This window comes from Dipodomys ordii, unplaced genomic scaffold (assembly GCF_000151885.1).
Source record: "Dipodomys ordii isolate 6190 unplaced genomic scaffold, Dord_2.0 Scaffold30, whole genome shotgun sequence".
NCBI classification, from domain to species: domain Eukaryota; kingdom Metazoa; phylum Chordata; class Mammalia; order Rodentia; family Heteromyidae; genus Dipodomys; species Dipodomys ordii.
In genome coordinates, this window is record NW_012267246.1 from 1,224,182 (window position 1) to 1,244,377 (window position 20,196).

A 20,196-nucleotide genomic window follows, 5' to 3' on the forward strand; every position below is an offset into this window, starting at 1 on the left:
AGGAAAGGTCATCAGACGTCATGCCTCAACCAGCAAAAAGCCAGGAGTAGAGCTGTGGCTCAATTGTTAGAGCATCATCTATGAGCAGAAAAAGCTGAGTGAGAGCATGAGGCCCTGAGTTAAAACCTCAGTACTGGCAACAGTTCAGTCAATCAATTATACCAGAGAAAAAGAAGAAAAACTAGAATGGCCTGGCAAATGGCGGAGGACTTGATGATTGTTAACAGTGGTTACAAAATCATGGATATTTTGAGCTAGTTTATTTTTCTAACATAAATTTCTATATAAAGAATAAGGGAAAGCCAGGTGCTAGCAGCTCATGTTTATAATACTAGCTACTCAGAAGGCTGAAATCTGAGGATCATAGTTCAAAGCCAGCCCATCCAGTAAAATCTGTGAGACTCTTACCTCTTGGTGAAAAGATTGTAAGTGGAGCCTTAAGTGTTAGAACACTAGTTTTGAGCAAAAGAAGCGCAGGGACAACTCGTTCAGAACAAATAATGCCATTTCCTTTCATTTATAAACAGCGATGGCTCTAAGGGATTTGTGCCTTATTTTTTGACTGGGCTTGGTTATAATGGACACCGTGTGTCTACACGCTGCGCCCTGGACTTCTTGCAGTGGCAGTGCCCAGGTTGAGTCCTGAAAGCCAGGTGGTTGAGCATCAGGGGTGGAGGTGGGGTCAGACAAGGAAACACACATGCAAACGGCCACACAGCAGGCGAGGCCTGGAGCCTAAGGTGGGGTTGTATGAGATTAGGCACCAGTTACCTGGGAACTCTCCTAAATCTTTGGATTTTTTTTTTTCTTACTGGGGATGAACTCAGCTCTCAGGGTCTCTGGCTGGCTAGGTAAGGCTTTACCACTTGAATGAGTCCCCAGGCTTGTTTGCTTTCCTCACACACACTTCAGGCTGGCCATCCCTTTTCAGATGCTTCCCACACGGCTAGGACAGCAGACGCATGCTACCCCATCCAGTGGTGAGTTGAGATGTGGAGTTCACATTAATGCCCAGGCTCCTGTGTGTGAGCACCAGATGTGCATGCAGATAATATAGAAAATCTAAATGAGAGAAGATACAGAGTACCACCTGTGATTGTGTCCCTCAAAATTATTTGCTAACAGAGATGACAGAGCCTAGAACTGCCATTCTCCAGATCTCCACCTCCTGAGTGGCTAGGATTACAGGCCTGAGTCCTGTCTGAACTTCTGTCCTTTAAAAAACAATGCACCCCTGGGCTTCCCAGGGCTTCATGATTTCCCAGGAGCGATCTGTACTTAGTTGTGGGGACTCTCAACCCTCCCTCTTCTGTGTTCCTAGCTGGTTCGGCTCTGCAACGAGGGAGCCAGGAAGATGGAGAGGACAGAGATGATGTACACGATCAACTCCCAGCTGGAGTTCAAGATCAAGGTAGCTGTGTTTGTCCTTGCTTGCTTGCTTTAGTGGGAAGCTCATCTAAATAAGAGGAGGTGGTTGAAGGTATTTGCTAGGTGTGGTGAGAGCCTGGGCCCGGCAGATGCCTGGTGACCCTGCTCTGGCAGTACCAGAGACAGGGTCTCTCTCGGCCTTGGAGGCCAGCCTCTCTCAGCTGGCCTTCCCCCCTCCCAACCCCCTGCCCCCGCTCCCCTTGCCCCAGCCCTGGAACAGTTGTGTTTGGAACTGAAGTTCAGCGTTGAAGTTTGAGACGCCTATGGTACTTTCCAGTGCCACAAAAAACAGTGTCATGAGCTGGGACAGAGTGTGCCCCAAACCAAATCAGAGCTCACTATTGCAATTCTATTTCATTCCAAAACACAAGTTTAATGAAGCAGTTTAAAGCAACCATATGGTTTCCTAGTAAAACTCCGCCTAACTTAGGTAACGTGAATCTAATTGATCTGCTTTTCATGGTGCTCCGTGGAAGGTAGTTCTTGGGTGGGGGGGGGGGGGAACCATGGAGAGGTACAGGGATTCCCTTACATTATGAAAGAGGGAAACATGGTTCTCAGCCTGGTAAAGTCAAGGCAGAGCTGGCAGCACTCACTTGCCTATGGCTGTGAGTACAGATGGACACACCTGTGGTGTGGATGTACATACAGCACTCACCAAACAGAGGGGATGGTTCATTCACACCACTTAGAGATGCTAATTACACCAGTTAGATTTGCAATATCCTTGCCTGCTGGTGGATGACAATGGCCAGTCATTTTCATTCAATTCATTTTGAAGATAAAAAAGTACAGGCTGAGCAGGCACTGATGGCTCAAGCCTATAATTCTTGCTACTAAGGAGGCTGAGATCTGAGGATTGAGGTTCAAAGCCAGCCCAGGCAGGAATGTCCATGAGACTCTTATCTCCAATTAACCACCAGAAAACTGGAAGTGGTGCTGTGGCTCAAGTGGTAGAGTGCTAACCTTGAGTTGGAGAGCTGAGGGACAGCACCCAGGCCTAGAGTTCAAGCCTACAACCCATAACAAAAAAGAAAGTAGAGGCTGGAGGTGACATAATTTGTCCAAGCACAGACATTATTAAAACAAGTTGGCCAAGAACCTTCATTTTAGAATTCATCTAGAAAACAAAACCCTTGTGTCTGTCCTCTGGGAGCAGGGAGATAAGTCTGCTGGGAGCTCATGTCACTTACACAATCTTTTCCAAGTATTTCCATTTCCTTACAAATGGTACAATATCATTCCTTTTGGTTGATTCCTAGACTTCTGTTATATATACGTACCACATTTTCTTTTTTTTTTTTTTGTTTCTGCTTATGTGGTGTACCATATTTTCTTGATCCATTTGTCCATGAGGGGCACCTGGGATGATTCAGTATCTTGGCTATCATAAATAATGCTTCAGTGGTCATGGTTATGCTGGTAGCTTTAGTGTGTAGCCATGTAAAAAATTATATTAAGTGAAGTAAGCCAGACCTAGAAAAACAAAGGCTGCCTGCCTTCCCTCATTTATGGTAGCTAGAATGTGCCTACAAATCTACAAGTAAACACACTGCATACTTAAACAAAATAAAAATATATAAATTATACAGGATCCTAGGCATTCACACATAGTGAGACCAAAGAAGGATACATTTAGGAAAGGATCACAAAGGTGTAATAACTATGTGTATCTGATTATATAAAATAATATTTATCGAAATGAACTCCAAGAAATGGGAACAGAGGTTTTATCTTTGTTGCTGTTTGTTTTCTTTTCCTTTTGTCTTGTTTGCCCATTTATCTGTCTTTGGGAGGGTTGGGGGGGGACACAGAGATGGAAGGACAAGGGGTGAACAAATGCAGCAATGACACTCACTAGACACCATGTTGAAAATGAACTACACAACTTGTGCGTGGGGATGGGAGGGAAAAACCCAGAGCAAGGAAAGGGGTGACATCGTCCAAAAAAAATGTACTCTTTATCTGACTTACGTAATTGTACCCTTCTGTACATCACCTTTTTTTTTGGTCAGTCATGGGGCTTGAACTCTAGGCTTGGGCGCTGTCCTTGTGCTCTTCAGCTCAAGGCGAGTGCTCTACCACTTGAGCCACAGCACCACTTCTGGTTTTCTAGTGGTTTATTAGAGGTAAGAATCTCACGGACTTTCCTGCCTGGACTGGCTTTGAACCTCGATCCTCAGATCTCAGCCTCCTGAGTAGCTAGGATTACAGGCATGAGCCACTGGCACCCAGCTTTGTACATCAGCTTTGTAATAACAATTTTACAATATTTCTTTAAAACTCTGGAGCCAGCCTGGTCCACAGTTGGTAGAGTAGGTAGATAGCAGACTTGAAGAACCCAGGGAGATGCCCATGAGAGGAGGGGGCACACTCTAGAGCTGAGGGTCAGGAGCACTCAGGAATGGCTCCATAGCAAGCGTGTGTGTGTGTGTGTGTGTGTGTGTGTGTGTGTGTGTGTGTGTGTGCGTGCGTGTGTGCGTGTGTGCTTAACCTTGAAAGGTAAGGAAGAAGGGGTCCTCTGGAAGATTGAGAAGGTTGACAGGACAGTACCCCTGTGCCCAGGAACTGCAGACATTTAGTGTTGTACAATTAGGGTACCAGAAGAGCAGCAAGCATAATGTCTGTGATGTTCAGGACCCAGATTGGGGGGGAGTGAAGAGGAACTGGGGGAGGAGGAAAGTGAGGATGCTGGGTAAGCATGCTGCATCAGAGCAACAAAACACTGCTGAAATATTCATAGACACCAAGACTGAACAATGTATTGTTGGATAAACAGTGTGTCCTCAAAGAAGTAAGAGAGGAAATAGGCTTCCTAGAATTGAAAGAAGATGTCTGGGATGAAGCGAAAGCTGTGTGGAGATGGAAGTTTGTAGCCATGCATATCTGCATTAGATACAGAGAGGTTTCACAGAAATGGTCTAATGAACACCCTTCAAAACTAAGAACAAGCCAAAATCCAAATTAGCAGATAGAAAATTAAGAGTAGAATAATAGCTGGTACCAGCACACACAGAATAAAATAATAAATAATACAAGCAGTTTAAATTCATCAAATGGAGCTCTCAAAATATTTCAAAGAATTAATGAAATAAAAAATTTGATTCTTTGAAAGGATTGGTAAACCCCTAACTAATCAAAAGAGAAATGATGAAGACCCAAATTAATAAAATTAGACATTATAAGGACGATATCACAACAAGTAACAAGAAAATTCAGAGAATCATTGAGAAATACTTTAAAATCCTGTATTTTAACAAGCAAGCTTGAAACACTAGAATAAATGGATAGCATTCTAGAAGAAATGGATACATTTCTACCAAAATTGAACACAGACAAATCAAACTAAATCTGTGAACACGTGTGAGACTGAAGCAGTAGCGAGAGTCAAGAACTAACAGAAGTGCTTCTGGGGTACACCACGAAACCGGGAAGGAATGAGACGCAACTCATTCCAGGAAACCTGACACCAAAACCCATAGAAGATTGATAGAAATAAAGCAAATTTTCTCAATAAAATGCTTCCTGGGTTTTGTGCCAGCACTGGTACTTGAACCAGGACCACTCTCACTTGACTTTGGAATATATTTCTACATTTGCCACAGAAGAGCACTTGCACCTCATGCCTGTAATCCACACTATTCAAGAAACTGAGATCGGGGGATTGCTTTTTGAAGTCAGCCTGGGCAGGAAAGTCTGTGAGAGACTTCTCTCCAATTAACCAGCAAAAAAACTGAAGATGGAGCTGTGACTCAAGTGGTAGAGCCACATGACTGACACATGAGCAAGGTGTGCCAGGACCTCCTGAGCCATGCTGGGTGTCTTCCTGTGTCTGTCTGTCTCTCTCCCTCCCTCCCTCCCTTCCTTCTCCTCCCCTCTCTCTCAACTCTCTTCACATCTCACTGTTGCCCCTTTAGATCTTGGCTGTTCCTGTTGGCTAATAGTCTGGTCCAAGTTATTGGAGGCTAGAAATTCCCCAAGTTCACTGAATAATGACTTCTGGAAAGTCTGGGGTTGACTTATTTTTTTTTTTTTGGTTGGTCGTGGGGCCTGAACTCTGGGCCTGGGTGCTGTCCCCCAGCTCTTCAGCTCAAGGCTAGAGCTCTACCACTTGAGCCTCAGCCCCACTTCTACCTTTTCTGCTTATGTGGTACTGAGGAATCAAACCCAGGGCTTCATGTATGCGAGGCAAGCACTCCACCACTGAGCCACCTTCCCAGACCCTCGACCATCATTTTCAATCTTGCTTTTTGGACTTAGATGTAACTGGCGAACAACCTTCATAAAAGCCCTCTAAACGGTCTGAAACAACTGCACAACCCTTCCTTAGCCCCCCAGTTCTCCCAGTGTCCCTCAGTTTCCTATTTAATCATTCCCAGAATAGGATGATGTTTTGTCTTATCTCATCACTGCCCTCATGTGTTCTGTATCCAAGAACTTGATGGACACAGAGTTTTGTTTTTAGATCACGTTTTTGGGGAGGGAGAGTGAGAGGGAAAAGGGGGAGGGGAAAGGAAAGGGGGGGAGACAGGGAGAGAGAGAGGGAGAGGAGTCCTAAAGGGCCAGGGTTAGTTTGAGAATTCTCCAGTCAGCTTGGATAAAACTGAGTGAAGGTAAAAGCAGTGTATGCTTCCTCAGATACAGCCTTTCCTATGAGTTCAGTAGATTATCCCAGAAGAACTTCTCCACATGAGGCTTTCAGGGAGGAAGGAGACAGGAGAAGATGGCTGTAAAGTTAGGAAGGGGAGCCAGGCATGGGGCCTGATGCCTGGAACATTAGGCACCTGGGAGGTAGAAATCCTGAGGACTGTGGTTCAGGGCCAGCCCAGGCTTCATCATCATCATCATCTTCATCATTCTCATCATCACCATCACCATCATCATCATCACGATGTAGGTGTGTGAAGGGGTTACAATTCCACGAGTCAGGTTATGAGTCCAGTGCTTCTTGTTCAGTGTCACTCCTTCAGCTTTGTTCTCCCCGTTTCCCCTCCCATCCCTACCCTCAAGTCACACAAGCTACTTTTTACATCATGAGCCCAGGCATCTCCACAAACAAGCTGGGTGTGGGGCAGCAAGCCTATGATCCCAGCCACACAGGAGGCACAGGTTGGGAGTACTTGTGACTGATGCCAGCTAGGGCAAAAAACACAAGACGCCATCTGAAAACAGCCTAACACTAAAAAGGGCTGGCCGCATGGCTCAAGCAAGCAGTAGAGCACCTACCTAGCAAGAGGTCTTGGGTTCTAACCCCAATAGCCATCCTCCCCCTAAAAGAATAGGTGCTTTGAGGAATATGGTAATGTAAGAAGCAGAAAAACATAAGTTTGTGAGAGTTTTGTCTTCTTAAATAGCTTTTTTAATTTAGAAAGTAAATGCAGACATTTGTTCTCTAGGTAACTACAGTTGTCTATGGTAATGATTAAATTCTGATTTGAGTTATGTAAAGTAATTGCAGTTAGTATGTTAGATTCCAGGACTCATTATTTTAAACTTAAGATGACTCCTTGTTTTCATTTCTTCTTTTCATTTTTAAAGGTAATAGAATAGCTGGACCCCAGTGGCTTATGCCTGTAATCTTAACTACTCAGAAGTCTGAGATCTGAGGATTGTGGTTCAAACCCAGCCCAAGCAGAAAAATCCATGAAACTCTTATCTTCAACCTACCGAAAAAAGGAAGTAAAACCACGGCTCAAATGGTAGAATAAGACAACTCTTAGGCCCTGAGTTCAAGCCCTAGTACTGGCACAAGAAAAAAAAAATTAATAGAATGGTTAGGATTTTCTGATTTGGTAACATTTCCTCATCTTTAACATCATAATGTCAAGTTAATAGTTTACTATATTGAAGACTCAATTATTTTTTGTTGTCTGAAAGAAGGTGTGAACATCTCGAATTGCATTTTGCTATTTTATTACATACCTGTAAAATAGTGGTGCATTCCATAATACATAGTTTGTAATTCCTGTATCTTTTAATAATCTTCTTGGTGGTCCTGGGGTTTGAACTCAGGTAGGACCTTGCACCTTGTGGGCAGTTGCTGTACCAGAGCCACGCCCCCAGCCATCTTCTGATCCCCTTATCAAAGAACACTAATTACTGCCGCCCACACTGAGCATCCTCTCCTGGCAGCCCTTCCCCCTGGTCTCCTCCTCGCGGTGGCTGGTGAAGAGAGGCGAGCTGACAGCCTACGTGGAGGATACAGTGCTCTTCTCCCGGCGCACATCCAGGCAGCAGGTCTACTTCTTCCTCTTCAACGATGTGCTCATCATCACCAAGAAGAAGAGGTAAGCCTGGGGTGGGCCGAGCTCTCCTTCATGCAGGTGCTGCCATCAAAGTGTTAGGTGTGCAGTCTGCCCTCAGCATGGCCTCCTCCTGTGCAGTGTCCGCTGCCTGGGCCTGCCTCCCTCCTGCTCACCAGCTTCTGGGAAGCACTCACAGTGTCAGGCACAAAGCTGAACGCTGTGCAGCATTCAGACCTCTGGCCTTTGCTGGGCGGCATGCTCCTCCTCCCATTATAGTAAGTGCTTTCCATATTTCCATCCTGGGGCTTGTGTGACGCTGCAGTGGTGGATGGGCTGGTCCCCTTGATGTGGATGGCAGTTTGTGCTTACAGCTCATGCACAGTGGTTCTTAAAAAGCTCCCCTACGGGAAGGTGTGAGCCTTCCTCACTCTGAGGGTATGGAGGCTGTCAATTGGCAGTGTTCATTCTTCTGGGAGGCGGCTGCTGGTATAATCAAGTCCCATTCCAGATAGATGCCCAGAAAACTACACGAGCCTCCTTTTACAGTACTGTTCTCTCAAACGGTTCCCACCTGCAAGACATGCATCTGCACACACGCATGCACACACGTGCATGCACACACCTGTCCTCAGTGCCACCTTCCTCTGGGATTCCCCAAAGGAGCATGTCTGTTAAATGGTCCAGTACACGGAGAAAGGAGGAATACACTTCGGCCAGCCCTGTGCTAATTGCATGTTTCCTGACATGTGGATGTGGGTGAGCTGTGCACCTGTGGGGTGTCATCTCTGTACATGAGGGGAGTAGGGACAGTCAGAATTGGTGGCATGTGCTTGTGGGTGAGCCGTGTGCCTGTCGGGTGTCATCTCCATATGTGAGGGGAATGGGACAGTCAGAATTGGTGGCATGTGGTCATGAGGGAAGCCATGCACTTGTCAGGTGTCATCTCCATATGTGAAGGGAATGGGGACAGCCAGAATTGGTGGTCCATGACAGGCAAGGCATTGCATACCATAGTGTCAGCAATGGGGTCTGTAGACATAGACCCTGATGGAAAGACCAGGAAAATGCTTACGTGTATCACAGGAGATGTGTTCCATTGCTAGTTCTAAGCTGCTGATTTTGTAGCTTGATTTGAAGGTAACATGAAATCCAGTGGAACTTTCTTTCTGATTGGACTGCGCTATGATGTACTCAGCAGTGCATTTCTCTGGGAAGTGGAAGTTGGTGTGGTCTGCCCCAGGATCTCCACTGTGCAGGATATACACATCAAGTGCCAATTAATTCTTCTTCATACCTAGCAAAATCCTAGCTCTGCATCTCCAAGATGAAGTTATTTCTCTTATCTGAGATTACCTAAATAGTTCTAGTAACTCAGTAAAGTTCATAAATAAGGTTTGCACAAAAATTATAGTTTTTGTATTCTTTTTATGTCTATGTTAGTGTCCTATGACAGCAGGTTTCCTTGGCTTTCTTGAAAATGTTTTGTTTGGGCCCAAATGCCCAAATCCTATACTTCTAGTATTTTCCTTTCTCGGTGGGTCAAAGTTTTAAGTGATCTTTTGATGCAAACAATGAAATAAATACTAACAGGATCGAGCCGATGTAAACTATTTTCTTAATGTTTTCATGGTGAGTTTTGGTAACTTGGTGCTGACCTTAGGGTACTTAAGCCAGGATAACACACCCTACCCTGAGCTTGCTCGGCAGCAGCCAGTGAGCAGGCTTGGTGTGTGGGAGAAGTTGGTGTGTGCGAGCCTCCGTCCAGGGCACCGTCATAGTTCATATTTACTTGAACCTATATGACTCAGGACAGAGAAGAGACCCACCTGAGCACCTAATTAACTTTGACCCAAACTGGGAGTTTCTTGCCTTACCCGTTAGTCCAGAGTATTTCAAGGGTGCTCTTGAACAAGGGAGTCGTGCAACCACGCAGGTTTATGACCTGGCCTTAGCACACGGTGGAGGTGAGCCGAGCCCTTGCTGATCCAGCTGGGTGAGTGCACAGTACGCACAGCCCAACCATGCAAGGAGATAACCCCAGATGCTTTGCATACCAGAGGCCACAACAGAGGAGATGGGAGCTTCCAGGGAGGCTGAAATGTAGACTCTGCTACCAAGTGGAGATAAGAGATCCTGACTTGTGCCAGCTCTGTGGGACGGAGCCAGCCACCTATTGCCCTATTCTAGGGCCCAGGAAGGGGCTTAGCTGCTGGGGCTCAGGGCTTCTTGGCCCATGACAGCTATGGGAGGGGGTCCTGTGAGATGGCCACCCTTCTCCCCAGTATGTGCAGGTGCACCATGCTCAGCAGGTCTCACTGGGCCTCGCGGGTGGGGCCCTAGCTGGACTGTGTCTGTTACTACCGCTGTTCACAGAGTAGGGCATGGCTGGGTCCATGGGGTCAGCTAGGGAAAGAATGTTTACTTTTTCTTCATATTAAAAGGAAGTTTTCATTCGCGTCTTCCATTAGGCCGCGTTTAAGTTATTCTGTTAATGGCTCATTCTACCAAATGTCAGAGGACACGCACATGCCTGGACCATGCCCTGTGAGGACATGCATTCTTTGTGCTGGATGGTGACTAGAAGCTTCTTTCCACCACAGGAGCAGACCACGTGGTGTGGGGGTATACGGCACCCAGGTGAGGGGCAGTTAAGCCACACCCCTGGTGCACCCAGTCACGTACCTCCTCTAGCTGTGACCCAGGGCCAGGCCACCAAGCAATGCGAGTCCTTCAGGCTCTGCCTATCAGCTACGTGGATGAGGATGTGGTCTCATCTTCATGATACCTCATGTGTGTGAGCTATGTGGATGAGGACGTGGTCTCATCTTCACTATACCTCACGGGTGTGAGCTACGTGGATGAAGATGTGGACTCATCATCACAATACCTCATGCGTATGAGCTACATGGATGAGGACGTGGTCTCATCTTCACGATACCTCATTATGCAAATACTCCAAAATCCAAAAACATCCCAGATCCAAAACATTTCAGGTGCAAAGGTTTTGGACCGGGCTGACTCAGCCAGCATCCTTCTCAGGTCCTGCCAGGGGGATCGTCCTCTGGTCTGCTTCTTCTAACCTGCTGGCATCTATTACAGAAAATCCGCTAAAAGCTTCAAGTCAAAAAGACCCAGGAGCTCAGTTTGTGTTCATTCATTTTTATTTTATCTTGCTAGAACATCTTCTCCCTATTCCCTGTTGTCATTTGGAAGAAACTTATAACTTTTTGGTTGTTTAAGAAGCACCCTTTCAGTGCAGAATTTTATGAAGTGCTTCGCAGTGTTGCTAGATGGAGAGGAACACTGGAGCGAGTGCTCAAGTGCTCTGAAGTTGTTTGGAATCCCTTGCTCATGGAATGTCAGAATCTAGAGGAGAGTCACGACAGCCTCTTCCCCCATCTGCCTGTGGACTTTCCAGGGGACAGAGCTTGGGCTCCATGGTCCCTTTCCCCATCTGCCCATGGACTTCCAGTGTGTTAAAAGAAAAAAGTGGCTGATGCAGATCAGTGGTACAGTGCTTGCTCAGCATTTCTAGGACTCTGGGTTTGAGTCCCAGCATCATGTAGGCACACACATGCACATGCACGCACACACATGCTCACAAGTTAAACCAGTCTCAGTTGGTGGGTGTTTTAGTCCTTTAACTTGGAGAAAATTTCAGGACAGTCCAGTGACTAGAGAATTGTAATTCCAGTTAAGCACAAGGTCACAAATGCGCACTTAGAAGGGAAACAGGTTTTGGAAGAGCTGAATGGGAAGAACCCCTGTAATCTCACGAATCCCTAGACAACAGGCAGGTTAGTGTTTGATAATCTGCTTTTTGTTTAATCAGTGTTATAAGTAAAAGTGTAAAGAGAACATTTAAAAGCCCTCTGGTGTCAGGAGGAAGCCATGAAGCCCCTAGCAGACAACAGCATGGTATGGAAGAGCACCTTTTGAGAAGGGGGCCCTAGAAATGCCCAAGGCTTTAGAAATCATAGAGCCAGATGTCACAGCCCAGGGGCTGGAGTTGGGTCTGGGCGGGGATGGGGTCAGGGTTGGGCTGCAGTGACCCTGAGGACATTTCACTGGCTCAGAGAGAGTGCCCTGCTAACTTAGGCACCTGCCGTCTGGCATGTGCAAGTTTTAAACACAGCCAACAGAAAAAGGACTGCTGAAACGGTTACAATCACACCGGAGGCGCTGCCTGAGGATGCACTGAGTCACTATCTGTGGGTGTGGGCAAATCTCTATGGTACTTTTTCCTTTCAAACTTACCTCTTTTTCAAAACAAAGAATTATTAGTGTTCTATCTTTCACATTGGGCTTTTTAAAAGAGGGTTCAAGCCTGTGCAGTCTAGCACGGAGATACATGCCTTCTGAAGAGCTCTTTGACCATGAACACAGCCTGAACCTCCCTTTCATCCACCTTCTGTACGCTAGCCTGAGCCCGGGCAAGTGTCCTGGGAAGGAGGGAGGTTGGCGTCTAAATGCTACTAAGATGGGGTATTTCCACAAATCTCCTCAAATGACTTAGTGACTATGAGTGGCTCACACGGGGGAGAGCCCCTGTGCTGCATGTGGAGTTCTCATGTGTCTGACTCAGTCCGGGTGCTCACTCCAGCACCCTTACACCCACAATATGGGCCCTGGTTCCCATCCTGGAATTTCTAGATTTCTCACAGGACCAGCTCATTCATCCTTAGGTGCTTCCATGATTTTCAAGATATTTCCTTGTGTTTATTTTCCATCACCTCCCAAAATATATTTATTTTAATTAAAATTACAAGTTTATTTAGGAAAAATAGGTACCTTGATAATACTAGGCTTTCCTATTAATTCACATCTATTTCTGACACATGTTAAGGTCATTTCAGAATAGAAAATAAAGCTGTTCAGTTTGTTCCTAATTACAGGTTTTGTGGTAGTCTAAACAAGCACATTGCATTTTCTAGCTATGTAGAAAATACATATGTATGTTTGTGTGTAGCAGGGCCTTGTTTTTACCTAGCTGCATGACTGAACCTCTTGCAGTTTGTGGTGGGTTTCAGTCATGGCTGTCATTTGAAGATTGTGATTTGCAGAAGGAAAAGACCTTTCGCCTGCTCAGGACTCACCCTGAATGACAGCAGTCCCCACATCTGGGCATTGATGACTTTTAAATGTTCTCTTTACACTTTTACTTATAACACTGATTAAACAAAAAGAAGATTATCAAACACTAACCTGCCTGTTGTCTAGATTTACATAGTAAAGTTAGGTGTCCCTTTTTTTTATTTGGCCATGGGGCTTGAACTCTGGGCCTGGGTGTTTGTACCTCGGCTCTTCAGCTCTAGGCCAGCTCTCTACCACTTGAACCACAGCGCCACTTGCAGTTTTCTGGTGGTCAATTGAAAAGAAGAGTCTCACAGACTTTCCAGCCCAGGCTGGCTTTGAACTGTGATCCTCAGAGCTCAGCCTCCTGAGAAGCTAGGATTATAGGTGTGAGCCACCAGTGCCCAGCAGGCATCCCATTTTTAAATAACAACAACAACAAAAGATATAAGAATGTGGATTATTTCATCTTCCTCTTGGTAAAGGAACTATTGGTGCTTATGATTACTGCTGTTAGAGAGAGTGTGTGTGTAGTGTGTGTGTGTGTGTGTGTGCGTGCATGCACCACCAGCACTTTGGGTTTGGTATTTTTTGGGGGGAGGGTCTGGTCATGGGGCCTAGACCCTGGGCCTGGGCACTGTCCTTCAGCTGTTCAGTTCAAGGCTAGCTCTCTACCACTTGAGCCACAGCGCCACTTCTGGCTTTTTTTTACTTTTTGCTTATGTGGTGCTGAGGAATCAAACCCAGGGCCTCAGGCATGTGTTCTACCACTGAGCCACCTTCCCAGCCCCGAGTTTTGTATTTTAAAGCCTTTCAATGTTTTCCTGATTTAAAAATATAAATAACACATAAATACATGCCTAGTGTGAGCGATTCAAGTCTTTATATAAAAATTGTGAGAGAGGAAGTTAAAATTGCTCTGTAGTAATCTCTTTTAAAAAGCAAGGACCAAAGATACTTTCCATACCTGTGTGAAGTTTGAGATTGGTTTGGGAAGTAGGGAGGGAGGGAGATAGGGGAGAGTTATGGAAAGGCAGTCCAATCAAGGTACATGGCATGCACATCTGGACATGTAAAATGAAGCCTTCTTGTATGACTAGCTGATGCTTATACAGATGTGGAAAGAGAGAGCAAGGATGACAGGTGTTACTCAGTGCTACAGCTTTTCCCCAGTGTGTATGAGGCCTTGGGGTTGATCAGTAACCTAACAGAAAAAGAAGCCAGATGCTCACGAAGAGGTTATTCGGTGATGCCACACCTTGAGCTGCCTGACTGAGAATTCCTCCTGAGGCAGGTTGATCGTGGTACCCTGTTCTCCAAAGGTGGCTCTTCAGTCTGTAGAAAGAACAAAGTACTCAAAGATGGCCCCAGCACTCAGCTGCAGAGGTCTGGGCCTGCCTGTTTGCTGTCAGCCCTGAGGGGACCTGGGACCCTGCGGGACAATGACCGGAAGTCTCCAAGTAAACTCCTCCACAGGAGGAAAGGTGGTTTTGCCATTTGCTGCTTTCTGAGCAGTTAGCTTCCTCATTACTCGATCTAAATTGTTCGGAGACTCCGTGGGCCATATGTTTGTGAGATGGTGGAGACAAACATGAGGAAGTGTGATTAGCATCAGTTTCCCCCAGGAAAGGGGTTTCTTTTCCAACCCACCACAGTCAGCTGGACATGCGTGAGAAAGCAGCAGACACATCCAGGGCTGTAAATAGAGGCATCCGGTTGTCAACCCTCCCCATCCCACCCTCCCTCCTCCTCCTCTGCTCTTCCTCCCCTCTCCTCCCCCACACTCCCCCAGCACTACTGTGACATCATGTGCATGAAGGAGACAGGAGGGACAGAACTGGGGTAGAACTGGCAGGGCCACTGCGTGGAGCCTGGTATGTCTGCATTGGGAGGAAAGAGAAGTTGCATTTGCTGGAACTGTGGCATGTCCATGGATGAGTGGCCATAGAAGACCAAGAGCAGGATCACTGGACACCACTGAGATCACCTGAGATCACTGGACATCATTGAAGATCACTAAGATCACTAGAGATCACTGGACATCACTGAGATCATGGACATCACTGACAACCACTGAGATCACCAGAGATCAATTGAGATGGCTGGACAGCACTGAGATCACTGGACATCATTGAATATCACTGAGATTACCAGAGATCCACTGGACATCACTGAGATCATGGACATCACTGAAGATCACTGGAGATGACGAAGTCAAGGCTAGGAGACCAGGGCAACAGGAGGATCCTCAAGTGGAAATTCTGCAAAGTAGCCCTGGAGAGAGGCCGGGAATCAGCATCAGCCAGCTCTTGAGGGTGGGGAAGTGCCCCGAGCCTGAGGTGGGAGACCGAAGGATGGACTCCAAGGCTGAGGCCACCATGGCGATCGCTCTTAGGCAGGCAGAGGACTCAGGGTCCCCTGTCCTTCCCAAGAGGAGAAACTCACCTGCAAGGAGGCACAGAGGGAAAGCACAGAGACCAGCTGACATCCAGGTGTCTGTGGACTTGGGAAGTCACGGTGGGAGGTGTTAGAGCCATAGAGAATGAGGAAGGTGAGCTATGCTCACAGTGCCAAGGGGAAACCAGAGGGTCTTAGGAACAGAGGAAGCTGAGGCCTGGGGTGGCCAGGAGAGGGGCATGGCAGGATTTTAAGCCCTGCGGTTCTGAAGTGGGTGGATGGGCAGGAGGAAGAGGATGGCAGGGTGTTGTGCTCGAGCAGGAGGAACCCAGAGCACCCATAGTCTCCATTCCTCTTCCTTCTATGGATGGCGCTGTGCATGCTGGGAGCAGAGGGCCTTGTCTGAGAACTGGCAGATGCCTGCTGCAGCCTCAGAACCAAGTGAAAGTAGAGCATTTCTCTTGGCACTGAGATGCAATTTAGTGTGTTGCACACATCATGGTGATTGACAGGCTCAGTGGGAGGTGGCGACTAGTAGGTAGTAAGTCGGTGCATTCTGATTCTCATTCATAGTGTACACAGGTCGTTCCTCCCCTTCTGCTCCTCAAGTGTGGCCTGAAAGCCTGCACTGTTAGTATACTGAATATCCCATGTGTTGTTTCCTCTTAGTGAAGAAAGTTACAACGTCAACGACTACTCCCTGAGAGAGCAGCTGTTGGTAGAACCCTGTGACAGTGAAGAGCTGAACTCTCCAGGGAAGAATGGCTCCACTGCACTGTACTCCAGACAGAGCTCAGCCAGTCACCTCTTCACACTGACCATCCTCAGTAACCATGCCAACGAGAAAGTGGAGATGCTGCTGGGGGCTGAGACACAGTAAGTAATGGTGAGAGCCAGGCTGCCCTGGCTCTGCAGACCCTGCTGTCTCCTTGTGGGCAAGGGCATTCTGGGTACCACATGCCCTCTGTCCATGGTGAGATGCTCCTCTGTCCATGGTGAGATGCTCCTTTGTCCATGGTGAGATGCTCCTCTGTCCATGGTGAGATGCTCCTCTGTCCATGGTGAGATGCTCCTCTGTCCACAGGGAGGTGCTCCTCTGTCCATGGTGAGATGCTCCTCTGTCCATGGTGAGATGCTCCTCTGTCCACGGGGAGGTGCTCCTCTGTCCATGGGGAGGTGCTCCTTGTAAGTCCTGATGGATGAATTGTGCGTGAGTTGATGAGTTTTATTTTTCTGGAGTGGTTTGGAAACATTTTAAGCTGGACTCGGATGGCTCACATCTACAGTTCTGCCTACTTGGGAGGCAGAGGATTAAGGCTGTAAGCCACCCTAGCAGAAAAGTTTGTGAGACCCTTTCTTAATGAATAGCTGGGCTTGGCACATGCCTGTCCTCCTAGTTTCATAGGAGGCTGGAATTTTGAGGATGGCCATTCAAGGCCAGGCCTGGGCAAGAAGGACTACAGGATTCTGTCACAGTAAAAGAAACTGAATCTGAAGCTCTGAACAGAAGCCTAAAATAGGCAGACTAGGAACAAGCACACACCTGGGCAGGAAGCAAACCCTATCTCAAAAATACCCAGCAAAAAATGGGGGGCCCTAGTGCCTGTCTCAGTCATTGGTCCATCAAGATCAAAGTTCTGAGTTCAAACCTCTGTAACTCTAAAAAAGTATCTTCTTTTTTTATTGACAAATATGTGCCCCATCAGCCATCAGTAAAAGTACTCAGTAGTAGTTTGCATCTGGCTGTGAGGTCTCAGAGACAATGGAACGAGTCATTTCCTCAGTCACCAAAAGCGCAGCTGTGCAGAGGCAGAGCCGGTCCTCTGTGCTGTCCGTCCCCACACTAGTGGAGGGAAAGGGACTGTGCTGTGATGTCTGCTCAGAGGTTTGATTTGATTCTAGAGAGCTGGCCAATTAATATGTTCAGAAGCAGGAAGCTTCCCCTAGGAGATGGCCGTTGGCGGCTGGGTTGGGGAGGGGTGGAGCAGAGGGAAAAGAAGCTCCCCTCTCTCAGTCCTGCATACATCCCGGCCTACCCACACTGCCACATGGCGTGGCTAACATGGATCAGCAATTGGTGAACAGCCCCAGGGCTGCAGGTAAACCGTGGAGAAACGATGCTGAAGCCCACACTCCACCTGCTGGGAGTGATTTCTAACCATGTTTCTGGGTCACATAAGAGAAACAGAATTTCAAGGCATCCACACAGAATGTCCAAGGGTCACCTCCTGTTTGCTGGCAGCAGAAGAAACTTCTCAAGGGCTGCAGAAAAACAAGAACAGGTTGACATACCAGAGTGTTTCCCAATTCTAGGAGGAAATAGTTTGTTTCTAACAGAAGAAAACAAAAGGGAAAAGAAGGAAAAGTCATCCTTCAGGTCCCAGACAGATACTCCACTGACGCCACTGACAGCCCTTGGGAAATCCTAGCGTGGCCTCCTGTGTCCACTGCTCTGGGGGGAAGGCCAGAGTAGGGTAGTGGTGTACTTCTTCCAGGCTGTGAAGTCACCTGGGGCAACAGGCCCAGGGTCAGGCCTGAGGGAAGAAGGTGCTTTCCCCCTGCAAGTCCTTGACCCCTCCCCCTGGTAGGAATTTTACTTCATTTCCCTCTGGTGGGAATTTCATTTCTCTCTGGGAATTTCGCTTCATTTCCCTCTGGTGGGAATTCTACTTCATTTCCCTCTGATAGGAGTGACATCTTACTTCCCTCTGATAGAACTTTCCAGGAAGGTGTGAAGCACTGTGCCCAAAGTCACACCGGAAGTGAGCTGGGAGAGACAATTCCTGACCTTCCTGACAGCATTGCTTTGTTTGATGAAAACGGCTTTTTACAATATGGAATTTAATTTAAAAAAATAAGGAAATCAGAGCAACAAACACAAGAAAGCTTTAGATTTTACACAGCTGCAGAGTGAAAGGTGTGAGGCGTGTGGAGGATGAGTACTTGTGCAGCTTCTGGGGACACCTCCGAAGCCAGCCAGCCAGCTTTCTGGTGCAGGGAGTGAGGGGCACTGCGCGATCCTGCCTGCAGCTGGCTCTTCCCTCACAAGGCTGCTTGTTCCTTACTCAGAACTTGCCCACAGCTTTTCCCCACCATCTCATAATTTATGAAATCTCCACCACTTATTCCTTAGATTATTCCAAGAAAGTAGACCAAGTTTTTTAGTTGGTTTTACACCCAAACCCCACTCTTTACTGGGACATGCAGCACTGGCTCTACAGGCCTGCTATGTCCTTGCTGTGGGCCAATGGTCTACATGGTTCTCAGACGAGTTGGGTCACTTGCAAATGACTCATATTCATGATTCTTTAATAGCAAGAGAACATTCCAGAAGGGGGAGAGAGGCAGGACTCTGCTATTCTATTTCCTTCTCCCCTTTTCTGGGAAATAAATTGACAAACATTTCAAGACACCAAATACCACTGTCATTCAAAACAATATATTACACCAGTATTTAATCTCCTTGAAAAAAATGGTTGTTTAAGCCAGGTGTGGGTGGCTCATGCCTATCTACTTAGGAGGCTGAGATCTGAGGATTGCAGTTCAGAGCCAGCCCCGGCAGGAAAATCCATGAGACTCTTATCTCCAGTAAACCACCAGAATACCAGAAATGGCGCTGTGGCTCAGTTGGTAGAGTGATTGCCCTGAGCTGAAGAGCTGAGGGACAGCGCCCAGGCCTAGAGTTCAAGCCCCACAACCAACAACAACAACAACAGAAAAGGTTGTTTAAAAGACTAGGAAATTATTATACAATGTGATGAAACATCTGCCTGTCAGCACTGGACTGCCTCTGTGTGTGTGTGTGTGTGTAACACCACTTAACTGACGCATGAAAATACAGAGTTGGACATATTAATCAGGTATCTATAGTGATCAGAGTACATATATTGTGTAATGTTTAAGTCAAGTTAAGTATATTTATTTCAAGCATGTATCATTCTTGGTTGTGTAGGTTGCCTTTAGTCTGTGCAGAACATATTTTTTGCTATTTTAAGATTTGTAAAATGCATAGGTTGCTATGCATTTGTAGGTTTTCTCCATTTTCTATCTTGATCAGTACAATCCATTCAGAGTCTACTTGAGACGTTCAGTTATTGCAGAACTGCAGACTAATCCTTAGGGAGGCCTGGAGAGAAGGAAGCACACAGGCTAGGCAGCTATGTCACTTGGTTTTCCCAGGATCCCACCAGGAAAGCCACTCTGACTTTCTGAGGTATCCTGTTCAGACAGTAGTGTCTGTGTGAACCCTGAGTCTATGAATATATATAGTTCTACGAAATGAAATACGAGACAGGGTGACACAACACTCAGTGAAATGTACGATATACATTTACATAGTATCTAAAATGAATGTCACGAAGGTATGATTTGTCTAAAGTTACCCAGGAAGTGAGTTGCTGTCAAAGTTGGATCTAGGATCAGGCATTGTCTGCTGACAGGAGCCATCCTGGTGACTGACAGTCTAGTCTCTTTCTAAGAGTGGGAATCTCTGGCCGGTAGACAGGCCCTGAGGTGCCATTGTCTCCTAGCATCTCCCCTGTGCTCTTTCCTCGGTGGTCTCCTACATCTGCATCCACTCCATTGCTTCTCAGAGGTGCAGGTGCTGGACCTAGTCCCTCCCTGCCCGCTGCCCCCAGTACACCCACCCCTGTCTGAGGGTAGACACTAATTCAGAGATTCACCCTGAATTTGTGTAACTAGCTTTTCTACGTCCACAGCAAGGTAGACAGAGGCACTTACAGGAAATTGCTTTTCCTCAGCTCCAGTTGCTGCCCGAGCCTATTTCCACAGGTTCCACCTGTTTGCTGCTTGGCTACAGAGGAGCTCATTATACGTGGTGCTGAGGGTGAGCATGCAGCCATGTACACTGCCGCCTGCTGGCCTGTTTCAGATCTCACCCACTGTGCTGCTAGAAAATACCAAGCAAACCCTGTCTGAGTGTATGAGGAAGAAGGCTTTGCCGGGTCCTCTTTCCCTCTGGGCTTTTCAGGAAGAATGTGGGATCCCAGGCATCCTTTGTCGTCCTTCATTAAAATGATGTGCCACAGCTGCA

The 20,196-nt window shown here is 46.9% G+C and overlaps 1 protein-coding gene across 1 annotated transcript in view; it reads left to right on the forward strand.

Moving 5' to 3' along the window:
* Positions 1–20,196, forward strand: part of Arhgef26 (Rho guanine nucleotide exchange factor (GEF) 26) — a 63,112-nt gene that overhangs the window by 38,632 nt on the left and 4,284 nt on the right. Inside the window, exons 9-11 of the mRNA XM_013016128.1 lie at positions 1,322–1,411; positions 7,561–7,715; positions 15,813–16,019. Coding sequence (XP_012871582.1) covers positions 1,322–1,411; positions 7,561–7,715; positions 15,813–16,019 — 452 coding nt within the window. The remainder of the gene's footprint in view (positions 1–1,321; positions 1,412–7,560; positions 7,716–15,812; positions 16,020–20,196) is intronic.